The sequence below is a fragment of the Phodopus roborovskii genome, unplaced genomic scaffold, assembly GCF_943737965.1.
Source record: "Phodopus roborovskii unplaced genomic scaffold, PHOROB, whole genome shotgun sequence".
In the NCBI taxonomy this organism is placed as follows: Eukaryota; Metazoa; Chordata; class Mammalia; order Rodentia; family Cricetidae; genus Phodopus; species Phodopus roborovskii.
Window position 1 is genome coordinate 813,307 of NW_026126638.1, and position 26,446 is coordinate 839,752.

At 49.6% G+C, this 26,446-nt stretch overlaps 3 protein-coding genes across 4 annotated transcripts; 1 reads left to right on the plus strand and 2 right to left on the minus strand.

Annotated features, from left to right (window-relative positions):
• Positions 1-511: 511 nt before the first annotated feature.
• Usp5 (ubiquitin specific peptidase 5) lies at positions 512-14,668 on the minus strand. Of its 2 annotated transcripts, none has more exons than XM_051173287.1 (20): positions 14,499-14,668; positions 11,744-11,869; positions 10,526-10,592; positions 10,266-10,399; positions 9,971-10,116; positions 9,525-9,709; positions 8,793-8,887; positions 7,953-8,146; positions 7,346-7,417; positions 6,959-7,046; positions 6,734-6,859; positions 6,060-6,213; positions 5,647-5,821; positions 4,994-5,082; positions 4,126-4,248; positions 3,456-3,599; positions 3,234-3,379; positions 2,905-3,058; positions 2,571-2,655; positions 512-1,155 (listed from the first exon to the last, which is right to left on the minus strand). In XM_051173287.1, exons 1-20 carry the CDS (start codon positions 14,607-14,609, stop codon positions 1,062-1,064), a joined length of 2,508 nt encoding a protein of 835 aa, XP_051029244.1. In that variant the 5' UTR covers positions 14,610-14,668; the 3' UTR covers positions 512-1,061. The 2 variants fall into 2 exon arrangements, with proteins under 2 accessions (XP_051029244.1, XP_051029242.1); XM_051173285.1 differs by having other exon boundaries at positions 4,057-4,248.
• Positions 14,669-15,739: 1,071 nt separating this feature from the next.
• Cdca3 (cell division cycle associated 3) lies at positions 15,740-19,008 on the plus strand. The gene is made up of 5 exons (XM_051173168.1): positions 15,740-15,897; positions 16,793-16,919; positions 17,771-18,064; positions 18,185-18,294; positions 18,407-19,008. Exons 1-5 carry the CDS (start codon positions 15,778-15,780, stop codon positions 18,563-18,565), a joined length of 810 nt encoding a protein of 269 aa, XP_051029125.1. The 5' UTR covers positions 15,740-15,777; the 3' UTR covers positions 18,566-19,008.
• Positions 19,009-19,946: 938 nt separating this feature from the next.
• On the minus strand, positions 19,947-26,062 carry Gnb3 (G protein subunit beta 3). The gene is made up of 9 exons (XM_051173169.1): positions 25,993-26,062; positions 25,689-25,727; positions 24,140-24,246; positions 23,999-24,062; positions 23,711-23,873; positions 23,547-23,613; positions 23,248-23,449; positions 20,921-21,137; positions 19,947-20,237 (listed from the first exon to the last, which is right to left on the minus strand). Exons 1-9 carry the CDS (start codon positions 26,047-26,049, stop codon positions 20,131-20,133), a joined length of 1,023 nt encoding a protein of 340 aa, XP_051029126.1. The 5' UTR covers positions 26,050-26,062; the 3' UTR covers positions 19,947-20,130.
• Positions 26,063-26,446: the final 384 nt, after the last annotated feature.

The window sequence follows — 26,446 nt, forward strand, 5'->3', positions numbered from 1 at the left end:
CCCTAAACCAGTCTCATTGGGACTGAGAGCACCTTTCCAATTCTGAAGAGAGTCCCCTTTCCCCACAGCACAAGGCAAAGCAAAGCCATGGCTGAGTCCTTCCAGCAATCACAAGGGAAGGGGCCCAAGTGTTTCACAAACGTCGCTGGTCTCGGCCAAATGGAGCAAAGAGTGGGATACTGGTGTGCAGGAAGGGCAGGGGGACAGTTTGGTTGCTGTCTTGTAAAGCCGGTCATCTAGTTCCACACTGCCCACAGCCTGCTCTGGACCTCTCTATTATCTGCAACACTAGGGATAGACCATGTACATGGTCAGTAGAGGGGGAAGCAGCCACTTCCCCATCTCAGTTTTCTTAACACTTCTAGAACTAAAGACAGAATTGCAGGGGGGGGGGGAGTGGGCAGGGCAAAGGACCCCAAATGGGCCTCTGTGAACCTGTAGTGCCTCCCCCACCGCCACAGTAATTTTCCCCATGGAAAGTAAGTTTGCCCTAAAGAACTAAACAAAACCAGCCAGTCATTGTACTTTTATTCACATCGTGTATTTTGGCATTTTTCCAGAGGACCAAAGACACAGAATGGGAGGCTGAGGCAGAAGAACAAAGGGTGAGGGGTGTCCCTATTTCCCTCATATCCTCCTTCACCCAACCACAAGGGAGCAAACACATAAGGGGAGGGGAGGTACAGTGGCTTCCTCCCCTAGAAGGATGCTTAAAGCCACACCCACACACACAGATAAGACCCCACCCCATTCCAGGGGCTGGGTCATCACAGAGAAGCAGAGCACTGTGGATCCCAGGGGCAGGGAGAGGAGGCAACAAGGTCCCACTGTGGATAGGCAGTCGGCCCCTTCCTGTCCCATCCCTGCGCTATCCCCAAAGTCTACTGAGTACCCCTTCTTTTGCTTGGCCATTCTCCTATGGCCTCCAGCTCCTTCCAGCTGCTAGGGACAAAAAAAACGAAAAAGGGTACAGAGCAGGGGGCTAAGTCCATCCCTCAACCCGTCCCTCATGCCAGATGGTCTGTCCCCTGCCCACAAGTGGTAAGGTTGAGGGCAGGCTCTTAGCTGACCACTCTCTGGTAGAAGTAGATGTAGCCCAGGTCCTTGGGTGGCTTTTCGGAGGCACACACTTTCTGGTCATTGTAGATCACCCATCTGGGAAATGGGGAGGGGACAGAGAAGGATGACAACGTAGGCATTCCAAGTTGTACCATGTTCATCTCTCAGGTGCCCACCTGAGATCCCTGAGGTGTTTCTGGGGGAAGGGTGCCAACTTTCATTCTGTGCTGAGAACCTCAAATCTACAGTCCAGCTAGCAGTCTGCAAGGAACTCCAAAATCCCATAAGGGTCATTTCCCATTGATTGTTATTTAGAGACAGGATCCCAATAGCTCTGGCTGTCCTGCAATACTACGTAGACCAGGCTGGCCACAAACTTAAGGATCTACCTACTTCTGCCTCCATAATGCTGGGATTAAATATATGTACAACTATATCCAGCCAGCTCCCCCCCCACCCCCCAGACAGGGTCTCTGTGTGTAACAGCTCTCGACTGTCCTGGAACTCACTCTGTAGACCAGGCTGGCCTCGAACTCTAGAGATTGAACTGCCTCTGCCTCCTGGGTGGCGGAATTAAAGGTGTGCACCACCATGCACAGCCAGATTGTATTTTCAGTAATGACAATCATTTATTTTGCACTAACATGCACTTGAACCATGGTATACACAGAGGTCAGAGGGCAGTTTTCTGGTTCTCGGAATCTAACTCAGGCTGTCAGGATTGAGGTAGTGTCTTTATTCATTTAAGATCTTGTCAGCCTAAATTATATTTTTTTATAATCATCTTCTGCCCATTCCTGTGAAGTTGGAGGAACCAGAGAGACTGATGTTTTCTATCCTTTCCTTTTTCTTTTTTTAAAAAAGGATTTTTAAAGTGTGTGTGTGTGTGTGTGTGTGTGTGTGTGTGTGTGTGTGTGTCTCTCTCTTTGGGGTATATGCACATGAGTGAAGGTGCTCATGAAGGCCAGAAGAAGGTACCAGATCCCTGGAAGTAGAGTTACAGATATCTGGGTGCGGGGACTGAACCCAGGTCTCCTGCATGAGTAGCAACAGGCTATATATACCAACAGGCATCTGTGTAGCCCAGCCCCACCCACTTTGGGGAGAGTCTCATGTAACCCGGACTCACTTTAAAATCATTCACCATGTAGGTAAGGGCAAGCTTCAACTTCTAGTTCACCTGCCTCCACCTCCAATGCTAGCACTGCGGCCATGAGCCACCATACACAGCTACTGACCAGCATTTTCACTCAATAATTACAGTCTTTGCCACAATTATTTAACTGTACTGCTGCCACGGGTAATCCATAAACAAAGGAGATGACTCTAGACTAGTAGAACTTCATTTACAAAAGCAGACAGCCACATTCAGCCCTGGGATGTGGTGTGTTTATTCCTGCCAGAAGGCATTTTCTCCTGTCTTCTCCCAAAACATTCTAGGGACTTCCTGGTTGCCTTTCCTCATTCCCACCAGCACCCTTCACCCACAGTGCCTATCACTAGCCACTCACCTGCCTTCCTTCTTGATGTGGCAGACATAGTGACCGCACATAGTAGAAGTCCCCATGTGACTAATGAAGGCAAAGAGCTGATACTCTGGGGAGAAGAAAGATAAAGCAGAGAAACATGAGGTTCCCGTGTGAGAGTATTTAACAGCTCAAACTCAGGACAAGACTTTCAGGGAACATGGGGCAAAGGGTTTTTCAGCCCCTAGAATTCTACCCTCACAAGCCCCACCCGGGAGGCAAAGCTTCTGACCCCTCAGACAGGAGGGCACAATGCTAGAAGGAGGGGCCTAGTGCAGCAGATAGCCTCAGGTTTGCCCTGATGTTTGGGGACACTCACTTCCAGGACCATCCCGGACTTTAGGTCCCACCGGCACAGACTCAGAGATGGAGTCAGCAGCTGAGCGTCCCTCTGAGATGTCCATAGCAGCTTCTGCATCTAGGTCATCAATGTGACTGAAGATCCAGTCTACAGCCCGCTCTAAACTATTGTTCTGGGAGAGGAGGGGAGTGTTACTTTTTCTAACAAGGCAGGTAGGCACACCAACACCGTGGCTATCTCAACCACACAAGGGGCAGCCAGCTTCAGCCACACTACACTAAGCTTTGGTACCACTAACCAGCCCTTTTCCCCATGAACTCCAAGTCCTTAGCAGGGGCAGCCCATACCGTGGCCCGCAGAGCTTTCAGGGCCTGGTCCCTTGAGAAGCCCATGGAAACAATGGTGGTCACACAGTCCTCTGGGGGGGGATCAGCTGCTGCACTGGTAGAGCCAGGCCCACTGGAGCCAGGCAGGATGAGAGGATTTGCAAAATCTGTGGATGGGGAAGGAGTGAGTGTTTGGGGACGGAGGTGGAGGCCCTGCCCACCCTGCTACCCACCTCTGCCTACCTGGATCATCCATGTGCGACATGACCCAGTTCATGGCTGCTTCGGCCCCACTGTTCCCTGTATAGTAGACAGCTTTCCGGCAGGCATCCATAGGGAAGCCCATTTCCACCAACTGTATGATAACGGATTCATCCAACATGGGTGCTGTGGTAGAATGGTAGGCACTATGACATACTGCCACTGCTTCTATTTGTTTCTCTGTTCTCCCACGTGGCAAGCCTCTAGCCTTTTCTCAATTACCGATTACATGTTCTCCTCCATAGACAGGTATTTCATACCAGAACTAAAAATAACCATAAGCAAAATGTGGCTCTGGTATCCCAAAGGTGATCAATTTTCTGCCATTTATGGAGCAGGAATGATACCCCTTTCCCTCCCCAACCCAAACTAAGGAAGTAACAAAGACAGAGGTGATTAGTCAAGGCTACTGACATCCATATAAAGAATGCAGCTGGGAGTATTGTAGCCAGTGTTCACATCCAGGAAGGGCACAGAGGAAATCGGAAAGGCAGGACAGGAGAAACAAAGGATGGAGAGGGCCATGCAGAAAAGCCCTCCCCCATTAGTAAGGGAGAGACAGGCAGGAAGAAGAATCACTAACATGTCGGAGAGGAGAAGTGAGGGGAGCAGAAGGAGTCTTCGTCTTCGTTGCCATAGAAACCAAGGCTACCTTTGGGCTCATCCGGAGTGACCAGGGGTGGGGCAATGTCAGGCAGTTCCTCCTCTCCTGGCTGTAACCCTGCGCCCCTCAACTGGGAGATGTCTAGCTCCTCTGGCATCTCAATGGACACATCTGCAATGGGAAGGGTAGGAAAAGGGTCACTTCAGCAGCTCCTAATGCCCTCCTGCACAAGCACAGCAGACCTCAAGCTCCTGCCCCATGTTTTGGGACTGCTCTTACTAGTTCCAACCTTGGGACATATGTGGAAGTCCAGTAGTCAAGGGACCTATACTCTAGTCCTAAATCTACTACCATCTAAGCTACAGACAGGCCAGGGGCCTCTCACAGTCAGAGTGCCTTACACATCTGTAGATCTCAATTTCCTTATCTAGAAAACCAAGGTAAATCAGTAGTGTCAAGTGAGAGCCAAGGACCTGAAAGACCTACTTTAAGATGATCACAATAAAAAGTTATCAATTAGGAAAAAATTGACAATAAAATCAGTTGTAAATCATGACTATCAAAATGGTTTTAGTCAGACATCATGGCACATGCCTTTAACCCCAGCCCTTGAGAGGTGGAGGCAGGCAGATCTTTTATGAGTGTGGGACCAACCTAAATTACATAGCAAATTCCAGGCCAGCCAGAGCTACACAGTGAGACCCTGTCTCAAAAACAATAACAAAAAAAAAAAAAAAAAAAAAAACAAAACTCAAAAGTTTTCATCAGTCTTTTCAAACTAGATACATTTTGAAACATACACAAAATGTTTCCTCTTTTAGAGAATAGTCTGAGGAATGCTAGTTGATATTATGTTAAGACTATCTTTTTCTAGGGCTTTCTAAGTCAGTCACCACCCTCACCCCGACCAGCATACCCAGTTTCTTGGGCACCCAGTCTAAGCCAAAGGTGAACTTCTTGATCTGGATGACCAGGTAGTCAGGGAAGGAGGCAAACCGTGTAGTCCTGGAGAGAGAAAATGTGCTGGTACCCCAGGACGCTCCTTTCTCTACCTGGATTTGGACTCTCTTAGACGCTTCTCTCTTTTCTTGCCTGGGTAGAGGTCAGGGGTCTTCACAGGGGGCTGCAAGAGCCAGGAAGAGGACTATTTTATTGGCTGAAGCAGCAATGGGCTGGGGACTTGGTCCCTAAAAGTGAAGCACCTCTTCAGATCTCAAGGCCACCCCAGTGGCCAACAGCAAGCTATTTGCTAAAAGTCAGACTAAGCCTTCGGCTGACACTAAGTGCCTGTGCTCTGGCGTAATGGAGAGGCGTGCAGAGGCCATTCTGGAAAAAGCCTGCACTATAAAAGAGGAAGTGTCAGGAAAGGAAAAGGGTACAGATGCAGTCATCACCCATGTCTACTCCTGCTGGGGCCTCCTGGTCCCTTCAGCAACAAAACCCCAGGCCCAGAAGATTTAACCTTGTGATCTCAACCAAAAAGGATGAGTGAACAGCCAACAGGCAGGTATGTCTTTGCTGATTACCCCACCAATGGCCTGCTGCTCAAACCCAGGCCAAAGGACATACTTGACAGCTACTGATTTCGCCTGTAGGGCAGTGCTCCAGAAGTCGTCCACCTGCTCAGGGGCCCCATAGGCTTCCAGGCAGGAGCTGAAGGGCACCTGGGCCCGAACCAGTTCTGGCAGTGGTAATTTCTCCTCTTCAGCTTGCCGCTTCTTCTCTTCATACTCTAGAAGCTCCTCTGGTGAAAAGAAGTGGGGGGTGTACTCTTAGAGGATGTCCCTTGTTCTCTGTTCAGCTTTGCCCTTGATTCCTGTTTCTCTGCAGCCAAAGCCCACTGGACACATGTCCCATGTACCTTGCCTCTTATTTCAACAGTGCTAACAAGCTGCATGAAAGATTAACCCCATTCCCGCTGTAGCCCAGCTTCAGACCTCAGCCTCTTTTCACACCAAGGCCTTGATGAGCAAGCAAGCTACCTTTGTTAAGGGCTGCATCCATGGGCACAGGCAACTGCATGATGTAGTCAACTCGCTGAGTGTACTTAACCTTCTCTGTGGCCAGGCATTTGATCTTTTCTTCCACCAAGAAGCGGAACACCTCATTCGGATTTTCAGAGCTCCGGCAATTCCTCTATGGGAAACAGGCAGGATAGGAAGGTCTGGGTAGCCAGAGAACAAACTGAGGCTCAAAAAATTTATTAGGGAGCCAGTAGGGAACAGCAGTGGATGAGGAGATAGCCACTCAGGAGTACAGGGATGCAAAACAGAGTAAAAGCCATGCCTAACTAACCACCCTCAAACCCCACTTCCGGCCCCGGAATACTGTCTGCATTTTTCTTCATCAGTAGTAAGTACTGTTGGGTTGGGGATGAACTCAGCAAGCGCTGAGTCTGTGCCCACCTCCCAGCCCTCATGCTTTTTGTTGTTGTTGCTGTTCTAAGCTCAATTAGGCTTAGCACAAGAAGGACCACAGGTGAAGATACCACTTGTCTTGATTATCATCCTCAGGTGCTACTACTAGTACAGGGCAGGTTAAACAAATAGACTGAACTATAGAACTGGGTTTGAGGAGAGGAAGTGAGAAGGTACGAACTGAAGGCAAACAGGAGAACCAATTCTAGCCTCCCTGCCATCTTCCTTCCCATCTTTACCTCCACCATGTTGATAAGGTGAAGGAAGAATTCCTGGGCATCCTGCTGCCGATTTGTGGAGAACTCCGGATGGCCCTTGCCAATGAGGGCCTTGAACATTCGAGGGGCAATGCCATCTTGAACTTCCTAGGCAGAACCAGGGCAAAGACTCAGTAGCTACCCACTGACCTAATTTGGACACCTCCCACATTCGAAAGTCTGAAAAGGATAAAATCCTAAACTCACCTTTTGTTCTGACACCTGCTCTCCATCACCTGACTCCAATGCTGGCTTGGAATATTCTCCAGAGAGAAGGCCATGGCCTAACTTGGCCCTGTAGTAATAGCCAAGAAAACTATTTAGCTTCAGTCAACTAATGATCCCTGCAGCTGTCTGTATCTTTTCCTCAATCTTGCTCATGACCCAACTTAAACAATTCTTACAAATGTGTGTGTGTGGTGTTGTGGGGACAGAGACACCATAGGCTGCACAGGAACTCGGCTCAAGAGGCAGCCCACAGCTTCCACCTGTTCAGGGGGCTCTACTAATGCCCACCCCAGGTGGTCATGGTGCAGAAAAGTAGAAACTTGTGAAGCTCTCAACAACCTTTGTACAAATGACCTGGCTACGTACACCTGGGTGCTGAAGTCTTGGGTGGGGTCTGTTGGGGCATTCTGGAAGATCTTCTCCAATTTATCCACATACCTAGAGGGAAATAGCAGGAAAAAGGAAGGGACAAATCATCTACTGATCCCGGAGACATGCTCTGCTAGTTACAGTCTGTTCTCTGCAGCAGCCTGTCCATCCTCCCCTCTCAACTAAAGGCAGTGTGCAGGGTGCTCAAGGCAACTAACTCTCCCTGGCTGCTTTCCAAGGCAGAGCCAAGAAAATGAGAAGGCAGCCTGGGGTTAGAACAAACAGAAGTCATGTTCCTTTGTTCCTTTCTGCTCTACTACTGGAGAATGTGTGCCACAGCAGCTTTGTAACGCTCCCTTCACAGCACCCCTGCCGCAGTAGAACAGGGCCTATTCTAAGAATGAGAGCAGGCACACAGACACGAGGGGGACAGCTCAAGGCCAGGCTGAAAAATGGCAACCATGAGAGGTGTTTGGTTTCAGTCAACTAATAATTTTCTCAGCTTCATGGTCCTCCTTAAGCAATTCAACAACGGAAAAACACTAAACTCTACTCAGGTTGCGTGGATACACAGTCACAGATCAGCAGTAAAGAAGATACTCACTTCTTCTGGAAATCAGGGATGCTGAAGAGCACCTGGACCACAGAGTTGAGGTAGCAGCTGTTCCCCAGGTTCCGGATGCCGGTGTAACCAGGCCCAAACAGAGGCTTGAGAGGCACACCTGACTCCTGGATCAGCTCCCACTCACCAATCCGCTGGTTCATATCTATCTCCAGCTCAGTCATTGTCTTGTCCGTCTGCAGGGAAGGGGACTTTAGACTGGGCAAGAAACTCAGCCCTGAAGTCTCCCAGATTCTAGGGCACCAAGACATAGTCCAGGATTTATGGAATTAGGGCCCTGGGCATATTAAACATCATGTCATCTCTAAGCTCCAGTCTGGAAATTATCCTAGATCCATTAGTCATCTGGCCTCTGCTTCAATGAGAGTGAGATGACCAAGATTCCCCCTACCCAAAATATTTTTTCCCATCTGAAGTCATTCCTACTCACTTTCAGATTATCACTCGAAGAGTACTTCCTAAGAGAAATGTCCCTGATCCCCTAGGCAAGCTAGGGCCTCTGCTGTAAACTATGGTAGTCTCAGTATCAACATCTCTCAAAACGCTGGTCAGTAGTTCACAATTACTCATTATTTCATGAATATGACTGAGACCCACCATGCTCCTAGAATACATCTATGAAACCAAGGAGCATTGCTATTTTATTCACAGAGTGACCAGTATGTAACCTGTGTTGGGTAATATTCAGTATATGACCGAATGACTACAGACTTCTCTTAGGGAGAAATCCATACCTCTTGGCGATTGGGCGACCTCAGCTTCAGGCACAGAAGAGCCACAGAGGCGGGGATGAGAATCTGACACTAATATTGAGGGGCCTACCTTCTGCATCTTCAGCATGTCGATGCCGAAGTGGGACAAGTGCTCTGCCAGGCTAGGGTCCAGAACCATGTCATCCTCATCGTATGAATACACGTCTACAGCAAAAGGCAGACACAATGTGGGCAGGGGACATAGTTTGGCACTGGCCTATCCACCAGTTCTACCTCCTGCCCAGAAACATAAAGACAGCCGGTAAGAATCACCCTCTTCTTATGGGCGTTAGTGAGGCACAAGCCCACCTGGGATTGGTTGTCAGAAGGACCAGGGTGAAACAGGACAAGGGGTGGAATTGTGATTTTCTTTTTAAATGCATGTGCGTACATGTCTGTATTTTGTTTTTTTCCCTTTGGTTCTGGATATAGGCCTTATGTAGCCCAGGCTAACCTCAAGTTCATTATTTAGTTGAGGATGACCTTCAACTTTTGACACTCCTGCCTCCACCTCCCAAGCACTGGGAAATCAGCTGTGGACTAGTGTACTACCATATCCAGTTTTAATTCTGATTCTGAGTCTATCTTTACACCATAAACTACTACAGTAAGACAGGTTTGGAAAGACGGTTACTGAACAGACAGTGATGATTGTCTCTAGGAAGGAGAGTAGGCTTGTGAGAGGTAGTAGTGAAATTTCAAGTCTTTTCATTTTTGTATCAAGGGGATTCATTTATGTACTATTCGAGTCATATGAAATGAGTAACTGGAACACATTAAGTGGGGAGGGGCAGGTGAGTACCAGCTCCATCGGGTGTGATGGTGCCCAGCTTAACAGCTAAGGGGTAGCCAGTCTCCCTGTAGTGTTCCACAGCATGGTTGTTGCCCCCACTGCCATCAAAGTAGCGTCGGCCACAGAGGATGGAGCCATCTGTCAGGTTGAGCCACAGGTTCTCTCTCATGTCACACTTGGAGCACTTCCAGCCACTAGCCCAGGGAGAAGAAAATTAGCTGAATTCTGGGTTGAGGACTATGGGAGTGGCAGTGAGGGGGGGCTCTGCAGGCCCCAGCCAGTCCAAGAACCCATACTTCTCTCCTCTGGCTGTCCCGTGCATTGTTCATCTTCCCCCACATCTTCTTTCTGGTCTTGCTCCCTACCCTCTCTTACCAGCTCCAGTACAAGGGTGGCTGCCCACTTTGTCCTTGCTTTAGGGATTGTGCCCAGAGATGGGAGGAGCCAAGCCTCACCAGGGAGGGATCCGCGCAGGGTTGTCCAACTGCTTGAGGTTGAAGGCATGCTTAGACACCTGACGGACTTCCCCATCCCAAGCTTGTACCTCCTGCTTCCGGGAAGCTGAGTCAGCTGAGAGCAGGGCTTCCACCGCGCTGGTCACCTAGAAGGAGCAGAGTCAGCCAGGACCTAACCCCTGCCCCACACATCCTTTCCACCCTGGGTCTCCAGTTTTGTTAGTGCTGTCCAAGACATACCCACAGCAGCCCCTCCTGCCCTAGGATCTCTAGATAGGGTGGTAAGATTTCATACCCGATCTCTGACAATGTCAGGAAGCCCCCCCAACCCATCCCGGGCGATCTCCAGGTAATCTGGCAAAATGACAATCTTCACATCCTCGTCATATTCAAACTTCTCCTCGGTGAGGTCAAACCCACCTTCAACACCTGGGTAGGACAGGGAAGAAGGAAGAAAGGGCAACTACCATTTGTCATCATCTCTCCTCCAATTTGTCCTCTCCAGAGGTCTAAGGCCATTGCTCAGGCTCAGGGTTCTCCCAGCAGGTAGCTCACCAATTGCCAGCCTGGTGGGCTTCTTACGAGGTGGGTCCCCAGTGCCTGCGCTAGTGTCCTCTTCTTTCTGCAATGAAAAGAGGTTCAGAGGGCCGGGTGTGACAGCACATGACTTTGGCCTAGCATCCAGGAGGCAAAGAAAGGATCTCTATGAGTTCCAGGCAAACCAAGGCTACACAGTAAGACCCTGTCTCAAAAAGACAAAACAAAAACAAAACAAAGAAAAAAGGAGGGGCAGGAGCAGCAATGAGCCCCAGGGACAGAACAAATGAGGAAGATGGAGGAAAAAGAACGGTTAATTGTACAACGTAATGAAAACAGGAAAAGACTATGGAGTTTTAGCCCCCAGTGAGAGCAGGGGAAAGGAAAGTGAAGGGCAACGGGGAGTCAGGTGTGCTGGCTGGCTTTACGTCAATTTGACACACGCTAGAGCTATCAAAAGGAGGAGGAGTCTCAGTTGGGAAAATGCCTCCATAAGATCAGGCTGTATGCTGGGCAGTGGTGGTTGGCGCACACCTTTAATCTCAGCACTCAGTACGCAGAGTCAGGCAGATCTCTGTGAGTTCGAGGCCAGCCTGATCTACGAAGAGAGTTCCAGGACAGGCTCCAAAGCTACTGAAAAACCCTGTCTTGAAAAACCAAAATAAAAGATTGGGCTGTAGGCTTTGGTGATGGTGGGGGTCAAATGACCTTTTCACAGCGGTCACATATCAAATAGCCTTCACATCAGATATTTACAATTCATAACTTAGCAACAATACAGTTATGAAGCAGCAATGAAAATAATTTTATGTTTTGGGGTCACCACAGCAGGAGGAACTGTATGAAAGGGTTGCAGTGTTAGGAAGGTTGAGAGCCACTACTGTAGGGTGTTTTGTTAATGGTTGGTATGGCCCCTTGTGGGTGCCACCGCTGGGCTGGTAGTCCTGGATTCTATAAGAAAGCAGATTGAACCAGCTGGTAAGCAGCACCCTCCCTCCATGGCCTCCGCATCAGTTCCTGCCCTGCTTGAGAGCCTGTCCTGACTTCCTTCAATGACAGATTACGGTGTGGAAGAGTATGCCAAATAAAGTGCAAGTCTTTCTTCCCCAATTTGCTTTTGGTCATGGTGTCTCATCATAGCAATAACCCTAACTTAGAAGGGAACAGAGATACAAAACAGGCACCTTGTGGAATGTGCTGGATGTTTCCAGCCCATACCCTAGCCACTGTGCCTACCAGTCGCCGGGTCCTCCGGAGATGAAGGTAGACACGCTGGCCTGTCTTGCTGAAATGTCTCTCCACATACTGCTTCCCAAAGCCCAGGAATGTGTTCATGCAGATGTAGAGGCCACCCTCAGACTCCTGCAAGGCACAAGTGAGGAGATATAAGGAGGACGACGCCTGGACATGGGGGAAACTGCTGGTTCCCCAGCTCCGTGTGGCTCTTGGCAGCTTCCCCAGCCTTCTGGGACAGGGTACATGGCTGAAGTTCTCCCCATATCCTCTCTGAATCTGAAAACAGCCAACAAGCTCATGAGGCAGCTGAACAACAGCCCCCCAGTCCCCAACCCCCTGCTTGCTCATTCTTTCAGTGGGCTTTGATGCTCACCGACCAAGCAGAGGGTCCCTTTGCCTCTTCTTGGCTCAGGAGATCCAGAAAGTAAATAGGGCTGGCAGTGCCAGGGATTACATTTAGAAGAAAAAGAGATCCTTCCTGGGAAAAAGGTCTGCACATTCAGACCGACCACCAACCAGACAGACCTCCCAGACCAGAGGGGTATAGAACACAACACCAAGCAGCACACCTAACCCTGCGTGTGACAAGTCACACTTTTCCTTTGCCACACTCTCTACTAAACCCTGGCTTTAGAGGAAAATACCTTGCTTAGGTCTCACAGCTAACCCTGAATGTAGACTCGTAAGGTCATGAAGTCTCTAGCTACCCCTACCTCATCTCTCTCCCCTGTAAAACCCCACTGAAGCTCCATCAATCTGCAACCTCAAAGCTAGACCTTTTTATTTACTTTTATTTGTTTTTGAAACATGGTCTCCTGTGTAATGCCGGCTGGCCTGGAACTCACCACACAGCCTAGGATGACCCAAACCTTTGTTCTGCTTCAGCCTCCCAGGGTTGCCACCACACTCAGCTAGACTACACAAAACTGAGAGCAGGTAGATAAACGCCCATCCTGAATCCCAGGTAGGGAAACATAGGCTCAGCTAAGCCAGACTTCCAGTGCCTTCGTAAGTGTGGGTGCCTTTGTAAGAGTGATAGAGAGAGTGGGAGAGAAAACTGAAGAATAAAGAGTCTTGTCTCAGATCCAAGGCTTTGAGCAATAGGCATCCTTTTCTTGGAGTAAAAGTCTCAGTGGCCTTGACAAATTCCCACTGTGACAGTAAAATTAGGACACTATCTAAGACAACTGGTGGACCAATACATTGCACTGTACCACTCCTTAGAATAGTGTAGGCTGCAATGTTCATGAATAAAGTATTTCTCACCACAAAGGTCAGCCACATTCTCTTTGTTCCAGAAAAAGAACCAGAAGATGATCTGATGTACTTGAATTTATTACTAAATCAAGTAGGCTACACTGGACATTTCTTGCCTTAGAATGAAAAAAGGGAAGACGTTGGAAAAATTAAAAAACAAACACCCCCCCCCATTTCTGGGTCATTTAAAGTAGTTACTAAGGAGAGACAAGAATACTTTTAAGTTGCTGTAAGTGTAAAGACAGGCCTCCTGGGAAGAAGGTGGGCATTCTCAAGTAACTCCTCAGAGGAAAATAAAATGGTGCTGGTTTCATTCAGCATGGACTGAAAACCCTGGCAATCCAAGCTAGCAGTCTACCAAGGCCAACTTGAGAGAAGCAGAGCATTATCTGGGGCTTAGATCAAAGCCCAGCAAAGCAAGCAAACCACAGATCACAGAACTGGTCCTGAAGTGGGCATCACACCATGTTGCTACACTCAGCACTGGGGATGCATTACTGAAGCCTTTCCACTCTGACTTGCAGTTTTTCAGGCCATGAGCTGGTCTGGCTGAACGCTCTGGGCAGGGCCCAACAGCGGCTTGAGGGAGGGATGATGAGGGGGGCGGATCCCAACCAAACTGCAGCCCTTTTCAGTTAGGGCCAGTTGTCTCCAGCTGAGGATGACACAGGAAGGCAGAACTGCAGGAAGGGAGGTATGAGGTGAAAGCCTGCGAGACGTGAAGCGCGGTGTGGGTGGCGGCTTTGTCTAACTAGACAAGAGTGGGAGCAAGATGGTAAAGGGGCCTTAGCATCCTCCAAAGAAAGAAACACACTCTAGGAATACTTGAAAAGGGGTTGTCTCGGCAACCCGTGAAGGACGGAGGAAAAGGGGGGGCGCGGCCATAATTCACTTAAAAGAAGAAACGACTGGATCTTTGCACTGGGTTTTTCCTCCTCCCTACCAGTGACCCACCTCCCCATCCCCTATCCAAATTAATCACGCGTGGAGGGTGTTTAACTCAGTTTTTCACCAAACTGGACTTCGTCATAGCCCTCTTCCAGACTAGAAGCTGCAGGCCATACCTTCCCAACCTCAACCCCTGCCCAGAACAGTGGGGAATCGCCCCTAGTCCCCCCACACGAAACTACAAAACCCGTAGAGCCCTGCGCAACGTGCAAGGCCACCTCCAGGCTTTTTTCTGGGCGTTGCCTGGGGGATGTAGTCCGCCGATCAGGTTCCAACTCTATCATGGAATGGGAAGAAGGGACGGGTGCAACTACAATGCCCATAATGCTTCACGAGACCAGGAATGGGCAAAACGAGAGCGGCGGCTTCCGGGAGTGGTAGTCACACTACAGCTCCAGATAATGAAAAGCAAAAGCAGAGTGTCGCGGAGAAAACTACAAGTCCCAGGGTGCATCGCAAGGAGGCGGTAGCCCGAGGCTTGCAGGCCCGGCCGAATGACCAGGGCGATGGAAGGAAGTCGTGGTGTCCACGGCATGGGGAATGGGCTTACCGGCGTGTCGAAGGAGAAAGCACACTCGTCTTTGTGGACCCGGTCTCCCGCCTTGGGGACACGGATCGTCGGTAACACTGACAGCAGCGCCTCCTCACTCAGCTCCGCCATGACACCGGCAGCAGCTCCTCCTCACACAGCAGCTCCCACTGTCCCTAGTACCACCCCACTCCTGCTCTGGCAGCCAATGAGAGCGACTCGCTCGGCGCATGCGCTAAAGGCAAGACCCGCGAGAATGGCAGTTAGGCTCAGCCTGCAGCCTGGTGCTCCGCCCTCTGCCCCACTCTCAGCGAACGCCAATGAGAAGCACTCCTGGCATAATTGGTGGTCGAATGGACCAATCCCGCTCCTCCAGGGCGGGCGCGCATGTGGAGGCGCCGGGCGGGCGCGCAGTTGCGGCTCCTCTGACTCAAGGACTCGCGAAGAGTGCTTTGCGTGAAGAGCAGAAACTGTGGGTTGTTTAAACGCACGAATTACTGAAACTTTGTCAGGGACGCGTCCAATCGGAAAGCAGGCGGACACTTGTCTTCTTGGCATTTGAAAAGCAGTAGCCAATGAGGCAGACTTTGAGAGATGTGAGTGATAACTTCGTCAACCAATAAGGATTGCTGTCTCGCCCTAGCAAGCCATTCTAACTCTGTCTCCAGCCATTTTTGTGCATGCAGCGTAGTAACTTGTCCTTTTTTGTTTAATAAAACCGAAACGCTGAGTAGCACTCCAGGGCTCACGCCTACTGCTCACAGGCCGATACTGAACAAAAGTCCTCGGCCCACAGGGCACCACCCTAGGGCAAGTGAATCCTCAGCCTATTGGCCAAGCCCTCATGATTGACATCCTCCAGACCAATGGCTTTCTGGTCTGGAGAGCGCGTTTCCCACAACTGGCCTATGAGAGTCTGTTTCGACCCAGCCAATAGGGTCAGGGCAGGGGGCGTGGCGGGAAGTTTGAAACTCCAGGCTTTGGGAGTTGTTTCTCGAGCTGGAGGCGTCCGCCCTGAGGTCGCACTGGGGCCCGGTAAGTGATGCGAATAAATTAGGGTAAATCCGAGGTTCCCGCAGACCTGAATGCGCCATTAGAAAGCGACACTCACCGTACTCTGAGAGGTCTCTGGGCCAGCGACCCTGAGGTTCCTCTGCTGGAAACTGGGTGGATCGGGTGGGTCTGGGGTCAGAGGTCCCACACACGGTGGCGGTAAGCTCTGAGACCCGACTCGCTCCTAACGGGCGTCCCTTCCTCTCTGCATCTGCACAGTCGGGCCTCGTTCCCACCCCTAGTGGAGATGGGTTCTACTCAGAGCATCTCAGGCACTCCAGTGCCGCCTCTGCCACACAACAAGCATCTGGCTCGAGTGGCAGACCCCCGTTCACCTAGTGCTGGCATCCAGCGCACTCCTATTCAGGTACGCTGGGCTGGTGTGGGGAATGCCTGGGTTTGGGGGGGGGGGCTCTTCCTAGCTTGTTTGTGCGAGTCCTCATCCCCCTGCACTTGAACCTCACTTTCTGCACCTCCCCCCTTTTTTATTTACTTTATGAGGTTCTAATAATATAAGTTCTGTCTTCCCTTTCCTCCTTCCAAACCCTTCCATGTACCCCTTCTTGCTGTCTTTCAAATTCATGGTCTCTTTTTCAGTAACTGACTTTCTGCTTTTTTCTTTTTTGGAGACAGTCTCACTGTGAAGCTCTGGCTAGCCTGGAACTCAACCATGTCGACCAAGCTGGCCTCAAACTCACAGAGACCCATATGCATCTGCCTCCCAAGTACTGGGATAAAAGGCATGGGCCAACACCATGCCTGGCAACTTTCTGCTTTTTGTTTATTTTGTTTTGTTTTTTTGAGACAGGGTCTCTCTGTGTAACAGCTTACTGGCACTCACTCTGTAGACCAGACTGGCCTTGAACTCACAGAGATCTGCCTGCCTCTGCCTTCCAAGTGCTGGGATTAAAAGTGTATGTCACCACCACTGGGCAACTTTTTGCATTTTTTTTTTTTAAGATTTTTATTTTACTTAATATAAATGCAGTGTTCTGTATGTATGTATGCCTGCATGCCAGAAGAGGGCGCCAGATCTCACTACAGATGGTTGTGAACCACCATGTGGGTGCTGTGATTGAACTTGGGACCTCTGGAAGAGTTGCCAATGCTCTTAAATTCCAAGCCATGTGTCCAGCCCCTTTCTTCATTCCTAATCTGCATGTGGCAGACTGCATAGCATGGGCATTAGCAGCTCTGGCTGGGAACATGGGGAGGCGATAAACGTCAGGGCCCAGACTTGTTCTAACTCATGCTACCAACAGGTGGAGAGCTCTCCACAGCCACGCCTGTCAACAGGACAGTGGAATGGTCCTAAACAAGCTGAAGACCCAGATCCCCGCTCTCCTACTCTTGGCATTGCACGGACACCCATGAAGATCAGTGGTACAGGTAAGTGATGGGCTCGGGATGCTGAGGAAGCCAACGCCTATCTAGGGTGGCGTCAAGACCATTTTTGTTTTACTGGTTTTTGTTATTTGCTTCTTTTTGTAACTCTGGGGTTTGAACCAAAGGTCTTGAGCATGCCAGGGGCTCCAGCCTCCTGTTTTGGACCTCTTTCAATTTTACATTTTATGTGACACAGTTCATGTGTGAAGGGCACAGGGCACTTGAGGGAGTCAGGGCTCTTCTACCATGTAGCTTCTGGAGATCCAGTTCAGGTCATCAGACTTGGCAACAGTTCTTTTATCAACTAAGCTGGCCACTGCACGCACGCATGCACACACACCCGCAGGATTTTCTCTGTATAACAGCCCCTGTTGTCCTGGAACTCACTTTGTACACTAAACTAGCCTCAAACCCAGAGATCCATCTGCCTCTGCCTCCCTTACTGGGACCAAAGGTGTGTACAGGTGTGTACCCAGCTTTTTGTTTGCTTGTTTGTTTGGTTGGTTGGTTGGTTGGTTGGTTGGTTGGTTTTACGGCAAGGTCTGACAAGCCCAGGCTAGTCTGGAATTTGAGGCAGTCCTACCTTAGCATTGTAAGTGATAGAATTGCAGGCGTGAACTACCATACTCGGATAGCCCTAGCTCAATTGGGACAAAACCTAGCCCTCCTTGTGTTCACACTCCTCCTTGTGTTCACACTCTACTGTTGAAGCCCAGCCCATAGTTGGTTTCTCCCACCTTGGTTTCGCTCTTCCCACTCCCTTCCCCATCTGAGCATGAGTCTCCATGCTTCTCTATCTTTTCCTCCTTGGTTTCTCTCAGAAGGCCACAGCTTGTTTCCCTTCTTTCCTCTAGACCCTCCCAGTCCTCTGGTGAAAGAGCTGAGTGAAGAATTTGAGACGGAAGCCTCCAAAGCCATTTCCCCCCCAGAGCTCGCTCTGCCCCAGCAAGCACCTTTATCTTCTGAACCGGACCTGCCTTTGGGTACTCAGTTATCCCTTGAGGACCAGTTGCTGCCATGGAGCCAGGCTGAACTCCCCCCCAAACAGGTGTTTACCAAGGAGGAAGCTAAACAATCCACAGAAACCATAATTGCCAGCCAGAATTCAGACAAGCCCTCAAGAGATCCCGAGACTCCCCAGTCTTCAGGTACAAAATTGAAGATTAAGATGGAGGGCAGAGAAGCTGGAAACATGTGGGATAATGTAGGAAGAATAAACTAAGCTCCCAATTCTGATCCTTACTTTCACAAAACCTTTCTTCCCCTAGGTTCTAAGTGCAATAGACGGAAAACAAACAGCAAGGTTCTGGGAAGATCTCCTCTTACCATCCTGCAGGATGACAACTCCCCTGGAGCCTTGACATTACGACAAGAGAGGGTAAAAATTGTCACTAAGAGTACCCATCATTATAGTGGGAGGTTCTTTTCCCCAGCTCTTACCTCTCCCTGATGTCCTTCTGGCCCCTCAGCTCATACGCCACCTTTTGCAGGGTAAGCGGCCTTCTCCTCTTAGTGAAAATGTTAAGGACCTAAAGGAAGGAATCATTCTTGGAACTGGAAGACTTCTGAAAACTGGAGGAGGAGGAGCATGGGAGCAAAGCCAGGACCATGACAAGGAAAATCAGCATTTTGCTTTGATGGAGAGCTAGGTCCATTCTGGATTCACCCACAGCCTGGGGACAGTCTGTGTCCTTCACCTCTTCCCCAAGGCACCATGGGAAAAGGTCCTCTTTTCTGGTTCTTTCCAGGCTGCCAACTCTGGGATTTGGGCATTTTTATTATTGTTTTATTTTGTGTGTTTTTTGTGTATTAAAGGAGATGGTTTTAAATGATGCTGTAGGAAATTAGACAGAGCTGTACTGGGTTCTCTGTAGAATGGCAGCCTGGGGGTCTCTCTCTGCCGCCTCCTCTGAGCCTCTTCTCTATGCCTTAAGTCTTGATGCTCTCCCCAAGGCTCTGCCCTTGGCCCCTCTCTCCTTTCCCCCTTAGCTATTACCTGCTTCTGGTAGTTTTCAGGGCCCACTCACCCCAACTTTTATTCAGCTGCCGCATAAGCACTCAATGTTAGTTCCCTTAAATAAAAGGTATGGTCTTTCCCTAAAGCTCATCCTCGTTGCCTATCCCCTATGCTTGTGGGTAGGGAGGATCATCACCCCCATCTGCCTGAACATTAGTCTTGGCCTTGGTCGTTGTATTGAATTCTTTTGTTTAGAATGACCTGTCTGTGAGTATGGTCACTAGATCTTGGTGAGTCTATGTTTTTAATCTCTTCTGTCTTGTCAGTGTGTGTGTGTGTGTGTGTGTGTGTGTGTGTGTGTATGTATGTGTGCGTATGTGTGTGTCTATCTGTCTGTGTCCCTGGAGATTGACCCAGAGCTTTGTTCATGTGAGGCAAATATTCTATTACTGACTTTCACACTCAGCCCCAATCCTGTCATCCTTCACCTACCTCTTGTGGTGTCTCTAGAGGGCCAGTTTCTCTTCCCACCCCACCACCCTAAACTGTTGGTAGAGCAATTTTCCTGACAAGCTCAATAATCATGGTAATACCCCACTTGAAACTCTTTAATGGCTTCCAAGGCCCTTTGTCATCCAACTCCTATGCAGGCATGCACACATTATTGTAATCTGTAGCAAGCTGTTGTGGGCCTCCTGGCCACATAGCCTCTGACTTGATGCTTCTTCCTGTGCACAGCCTCACCAGTACTTAGCCCTTATCCTTCCACCTGCAGTATCCTACTGCCCTTAACGGGGCCTAGGTCTTCTTGTAGCACAAAGGGGTGGAGGCTAGCAATCCAGGATGCTACGTTTTATTAGGTCATAATAGAGGGGGAAGGGTAGAAAAGGAGAAAGTATGAAGGGGCCAGGAGACCGGTAGTGCCGTCCATAACCACGAGCTAGCACCCTGGCCATCCCAGGTCTGGACAGAGGCTACTGGTGGCTCAAGAGAACTTTAGGGGCTGAGAAGAGTCTGTTCTTGTTTATTAAGGGAGAAGTGTGAGGACAATGGAAAGGGGAGGCCGCGGGAGGAAACGGGACAGCTCTTTGCCCTTGTGTCCCTGATGCTTCCAAAGGCACACTCCCATATCCTACTGCTCTCAAACGGGAGTTTACTGGGAATGGCCCTGGGATATGAAGACTGATCCTAAAGAGATGGGGCACCGGAGGAAGCAGCTGAGACTTCATGGCTCCCGCCTCTCTTTCTCCCGCCTCCTTAGTTCCAGATTTTGAGGAAGCTGTCCCAGGAACCGGTGGCCACAGCCATGCCATCAGCTGTGACCCCAAGACAGCTGACTCTGTTGTCATGGCCAGAGAGTATGCCTGAGAAAGAGAGGAAAAAGTCAGCCTACTTTCCCAGGTGTGTGAGGGCCCCTGATGGGCAGAAGTCCCAGCTTGGGGAGGCTAAACTCTGCCCTGATGGAGACTAAGGAATTGAAGGAGGATGTGGCCTGAGGAGAAGGCCAGGGTCACTTTGATGGGCCTGAGGAAGGGGCCCTTTGTTTCCAGGTAAAAAAAGAAAAGAAAGAAAAGGAAAAGTGACCAACTGAATAGGATTTGGAGCCTGATTCTGGGGCATGTATTATTCTCATTCAGCTCTTGTTCTCTCCTGATAGAAGCCAGACTATCTTTGCACTCTATGCCAATCCCAAACAAGGCCCGAGGCTAGTCAAACAAGCCCCTAGGCTAGTCCCAGAACTATTCTCATTCACGCTGAGGCCGTCCCTTAAGTGTGTGACACTGAAACCTCAGGTACTCAGAGGATTGGGTACTTAAGACACACTCTGCTGGTTTGGGGTGACCAGAAGTAGGCATGGCACTGGGCAGAGGAAGGGCTGCGTAGAATACTTTCTGTTTGGGGAGTACGATCTTAGTTTCAGAAGCAAAGGGTGTTGGTTTCCAAGGCTTGCGTTAGACAACAATTAGGACACAACAGTTAAGAGGGTCCCCATAAAGAAACTGGGAGAGAACGAGGGAGGGCTGGAAAGTCTGGGGCAAGCCCTTACCCACACGCTCACACTTCATAGAGTCCCAGACATTGCAGTTGAAGTCATCGTAGCCTGCGAAGAGCAGGCGACCACTGAGCGAGAAGGCTACCGATGTGATGCCACAGATGATGCTCTCGTGGGAATAGGCAGTCAGTTCCTGATCTGCCCTCAGGTCAAACAGGCGGCAGGAGGCATCGTCTGAGCCAGTGCAGATGGCCTCTCCATTAGGAAAGAACTGAGAATAGAGAGGGCACAGACCTGAGGTGTGAGGTAGCCTTCCTGCCTGCTTCCTGGTTCCCACAGAGAGTGCGAGCCACTCCTCTGGGCCTCCCTGCCTGTCTGTTTCTTGGTAGAGCGGGGCTGTGGCATAGCTGCTGACGGCTGTGTTCTCTCTCGTGGCTCCCTCTGCCCCTGACTCCAGCACTGCAGGCAGGCAGGCATCTGTGCCGCGTGGCAGGCAAGAGTACGGACTTCCCAGGAACACACTAGATCGGGGTGTACGAGGGCAGCACGAGGCCCAAGCATGGAACATGAAGAATAACAGGTGTACTTGGAGGGAAATGACAGAAAACTGCTGTGTCCTTAGCAAAATGATGTAAAATTATAGATCCCAGAAAGGTGGAAAAATGGTTCTAGTTAGAGACAGGGTATGGCAAGGATGCACATGATTCTGGATTGGAGTTATGAGATAACTGGTTAAATTTGAGTATGAGCTGCAGTATTCTGTAAATGTTGTATTTCCTGGTTTTACAAATTATACTAGGGCTGGAAAAAATGGCTCAGGATTTAAGAGCACTGGCTGCTCTTGCGCAGGACCCAGGTTCAGTTCCCAGCATCCACATGATGGCTCACAACCATTTGTAACTCCAGTTCCAGGGGACCCTGACGCCTTAACCTCCACCCGTGTCAGGCATGTATGTGGTGTACAGATATATGTGTAGACAAAACATTCATACACATAAAGTAAAACTTATACTGTAGCTGGGAATGGCCACTTAACACCTGTAATCTTAGTGTTTCAGAGGCTGAGGCAGGAGAATTGCCTCAAGTTCAAGGCTAGCCTGTGTTCCAGGGTAAGACTGTCCAAAAAAAAAGAAAGAAAAAGAAAAAGAAAAAAAAAACCCTTGAGTCCCTAGCACTAGAAGGCTGAGGCAGGAGATTGCAGGCCCGAGGCCTGCCTGAGTTATAAAGTGGGCTCTGGTCAAGCCCAGTCAACTCAGATTTTCTCAAAAGCTGAAAGAAGGGAGGGGAGATGCAGCTCATTAGGCTCAACCCGGCTTATTTAGCATGACAAAAATGAAATGTATGAGCTGGGCGGTGGTGGCGCACACCTTCAATCCCGGGATTCAGGAAAGCAGAGGCAGGAGGATCTCTGTGAGTTCGAGGCCAGTCTGGTCTACAGAGTGAGTTCCAGGACAGCCAGAGCTACACAGGGAAACCTATCTTCAAAAACAAAGCAGAGGAAGTATAGAAAACAAAGTAATAGAGTTATTTGTAACAATTGGGGATGGGCAGATGACTCTGGGTAAGAGGACTTGGGACACAAGCCTGGTGACCTGAGGTTGATCCCCAGAACCCACAGTAGAGAGAGAACAGACTAACCCAGCACATGCATCACATACACTGAAAATTTTTAAAAATACTAAAAATTGGACATGGCATGGTGGCACACACCTTTAATCCCAGCACTTGGGAGGTTGAGGCTGACAGATCTCTTAAGTGTGAGGCCAGCCTGATCTACATAGCAAATTCCAATCCAACTAGAGCTATATAGTGAGACCTTGTTGTAGGTGTTTTTTTTTCCCCCCTGATTTAGGGCTGGAAAGAGGGTTTAGCAGCTAAGAGCATTTGTTGTTGCAGAGGACCCAAGTTCAGTTAGGTCCCAGCACTCAAATCTATGACAGCTCATAACTGTGACTCCAACAGTTCCAGGGAATCCAACTCCCTCTTGTGCCCTCCAAACAGTATTTAAGGGGCACAGAGCCATGATATATATAATCTACTCTCAGGATCCAGGAGTGAGAATCTAGGATGTAGCTTACTGGTAGGGCACTTGTCTTGCATGTGAAAAGCTCTGAGTTGAACCTCCACCAGACACAGAGAACAGAGGTGAGGATCCAAGTGTGAGTGAGTGTGTTCAGTGTGTCTAGACAGTAAACCAAATGTGGCAAAACGTTAACAGTGATGTGTGTGAAGCAGACATGGCATTTCTTGTCATTGGCTTTGAAATTATCCTTTACAGGTAAGATTATTTTTTGAAAATCGTAAGGAAAGGGCTTAGGGGTGGTATGGAAGTGAGACAGAGGTGTATTGGGGTTTAAGGTAGTTCCTGAAGGGACACTCACACAGATAGCATTGATGTCTGATTCATGGCCAGTGAAGGTCTGGCGGCAGGTTCCTTCCCTCACATCCCAGAGCTTTGCGCTGGCATCACAAGCCCCCGAAATGAAGAGTTTGTAGTCTGGAGACACAGCCAGGCTCATGCAGTCACCAGTGTGTCCCACAAACACTGTCTTCTGCTGCCCCGTCTCAATGTCCCACAAGGCACTGCAAGGAGAAAAGGAGCCCATCACAGAGAAATGTCACAGTTGCACAGGACAGAATGACCTTCCAATCCTCAGCACCCATGACATTGAACCCTTACCACGTGGTGTCCCCAGAGCTGGTCACAATGTTGTTGTCATCCAGGAAACGGCAACAGGAGAGATAACCTGAAGGTGGTTAGAAGGACAGTGTCCTGGCTCAGGGTCACGACTGGCCAGGGGCCTGGACTTCATGACCCTTACATAGGAAAGGAGGGCTTCTCACCTGTATGAGCAGAGAGTTCCCGGCTGACCTTAACATTGCCCTCACGGGATTTGAGGCTGTAGATGGAGCACATGTTGTCCAGCCCCCCACATGCCACAAAATTCCCTGATGGTGCATAGGCACAGGTCATGACCCAAGAGGAACGCAGCGGAATAGCATGCACCTGCAGAGAGGGTGGATTTGGGGTGGGACCCGAGCTTCATTTGAACAGGAGAGAGATTCAGCATGACAACCCTAGGAAGGATGAAGGGTCCTTCCTGGAGGATGGTCAGTAGAAAGGGCTGGTACCTTGTTAGTGGTGTAAGTGTCCCAGACGATCAGCTTCCCATCCTGTGAGGCACTTACCAGCAGCCTAGAGAAAGGGCACCTGTGACATCTATACCTCTTTCCCCTGCCTCCCCTCCCTTTGAGACCCCTCTGGATCCTCACTTAGAGTCAGTGGCCCAGTGCATGGCATAGATCTTGGCCAGGTGTCCCCTTAATGTCCTCCGCGTCCGCATCTGGACTCGTCCCACTACCTCTAGGCCAGACACAAGCTGCAGAGAAAAGAGTATTGGGTTTCACATGTCTGCCACAGCTGTTACTCTGCAAGCTCCTGCTGGGGACCAGACATTTGAGCAGGTTCCCCAACACTCGAGAAAGAGTCCCCAGCCTAGAGGGACTGGGCCTCCTGTAATAGACAGGTGCTAGGATAGCTTGTGGCAGGCTGCTAAACAGTAAAGATAAGGGTGTAGCCCAGTGTCTCCAGACTGAGGAGGAGTCGCTACCATGGAGATATTTCTATCTTGGTGGATCTCAAGTTGCTGGTTTGAGGTCACTGAACATTAACTTGGGGAGAAACACACAGGTGGTATCAGACTGGCAGATGCTTGTCCTCACAAACCAGTAGCACACAACTGACCCGTGGGTTCCAAGGCGTTGCCATCACCTAGGACTGCCCCTGCTGAAATCCAGTCCTCCACTCCTTTAGCCACAACCAGCCTCCCAGCTGCTAGGCCTCCAGAGTCCATAGACTTGGTCTGTCATACTTCAGGAAATCACACCTTTCCCTGAGCCTATTACCTTACAGAGTTGTCATGGGAATCATATAGATTTATGTATTTAAGCCTCTAGCTCCATGTCTTTTTCATGCTCTTATGAATGAACATATTTAATACAATCGATTCTATATTATTTTTCCCCTTAGTATGGAGATTGAACCTAGGGCCTCAGGAAGTCTACACTGAAAAATATCCCTGGCCCTTCTAACTTTTTAAATATAAATTTTCTATTAACTATTTTCTAATTTCATAATGCATGCAATGCATTTTGATCATATTCACCCCTACTTCTAGCTCCTCTCAGATCCACCCTTCACTTTCTACCCCCACCCAACTTCATGTCTTCTTTTTAAAATTTTTTCCTAGTTCAACTTTTTACTTTTTATTTTGAGACCGGCTAATCTTAAAACCACTCTGCAGCCCAGGCATGTCTTGTATTTTCAAACCTGCTTAGCCTTCCATGTAGCTGGAGTCCAAGCCTGTGCCACCTGATATGACTTGGTCTATATTGTCAGTTCCAAGAAACAATATTTTGTGTATTGCCAAGAAAGAAACAATAGGCTAACAAGGTATTATGTATTGTCAGATGCATCTTGATTTTAGAGAAATCTGTGAAAAAGCAAGCATTTTAGAATCGATGAAATGCAGCCTTAGACTGTCAACTCACGTCTATGAGAAATCATGCACATTCCCCCCCATCCTTACTGCTAAGGATGAAGGAGACAGGACCAGTGTCTACATTCTCAGCATCCAATATAATGCCTGCTCCAGAGCAGATCTTAATAGATGTTTGTTGAATTAATTCACGAATGTCTTTCCTCGCTTCAAGGACAGGATGTGCTAAAAGCTCAGGCAGCAGTATGTTACTGGTCATGAAATGCCCATTCAGTCCCCTCCCTTCCCCTCATGTCCTGCCTCAGAGGGGTAGAAAGTCTCACCTCAGCCAGGGTGATGTCCGCACAGGCTTTCCTGGCATCCTGCAGGGAAAGCAGGCATCAGGAGGGCTGTGGTAGGGTAGAGGGCACGCACATGCATCTCACACATGGGTGGGTATGGGGTTCTGCAGCTGAGTGGGTGGTCTCAAATGTGAGGTCCAAGTTTAAAGTCTCTGAATCTGTCTAGATCAGAGGTCTAAAGTTGTCACCCAAGAGTGAACCCAATCCCCCAGTCCCTCCCAGGCCATGCTCCCACAGGTCTTGAGTTCTGCTTCCCAGGGTCCCCAGGGTGAGGGCTCTGGGTTACAGCGATCTGCTTCTTGAGCTGCTCCGCTTCCTGCCTCAGCTGCTCCATCTCCCCCATGGTGCACAAGTCAGGGATAGCGGTGGCTCTCCTGCCAGGAACATGGAGTAGGTGTTGGGGAGTCCCCATCAGACCATGCTTCTGTCCTTTACATCCTACCCTATTCCTGAGAAGTGATGGGGGGCTCCCCCTCCTCCTGGTCTAGGTCCTGTGCATCAATCCCTGGACTGCCTGAGCCTTCCCTGTGGGCCCCCAATCCCAGAGGGTAGAGCCGGCCAGCTCCCTCTTACTTGGGCTCTGGCTGGATTTCTCCCAGGTTTCCGCTTCCCAGGCGCCTCTTGACTCTCTCAGCTGCGATGCCTGCCTGTCACCTGCCCCCCTCTGCTGCCAGAGGAGCTGGCCTGGCCTGGCCCCGACTGGGAGGGGGGGAACTGACAGGGAAGGGTAAGGCCAGAGA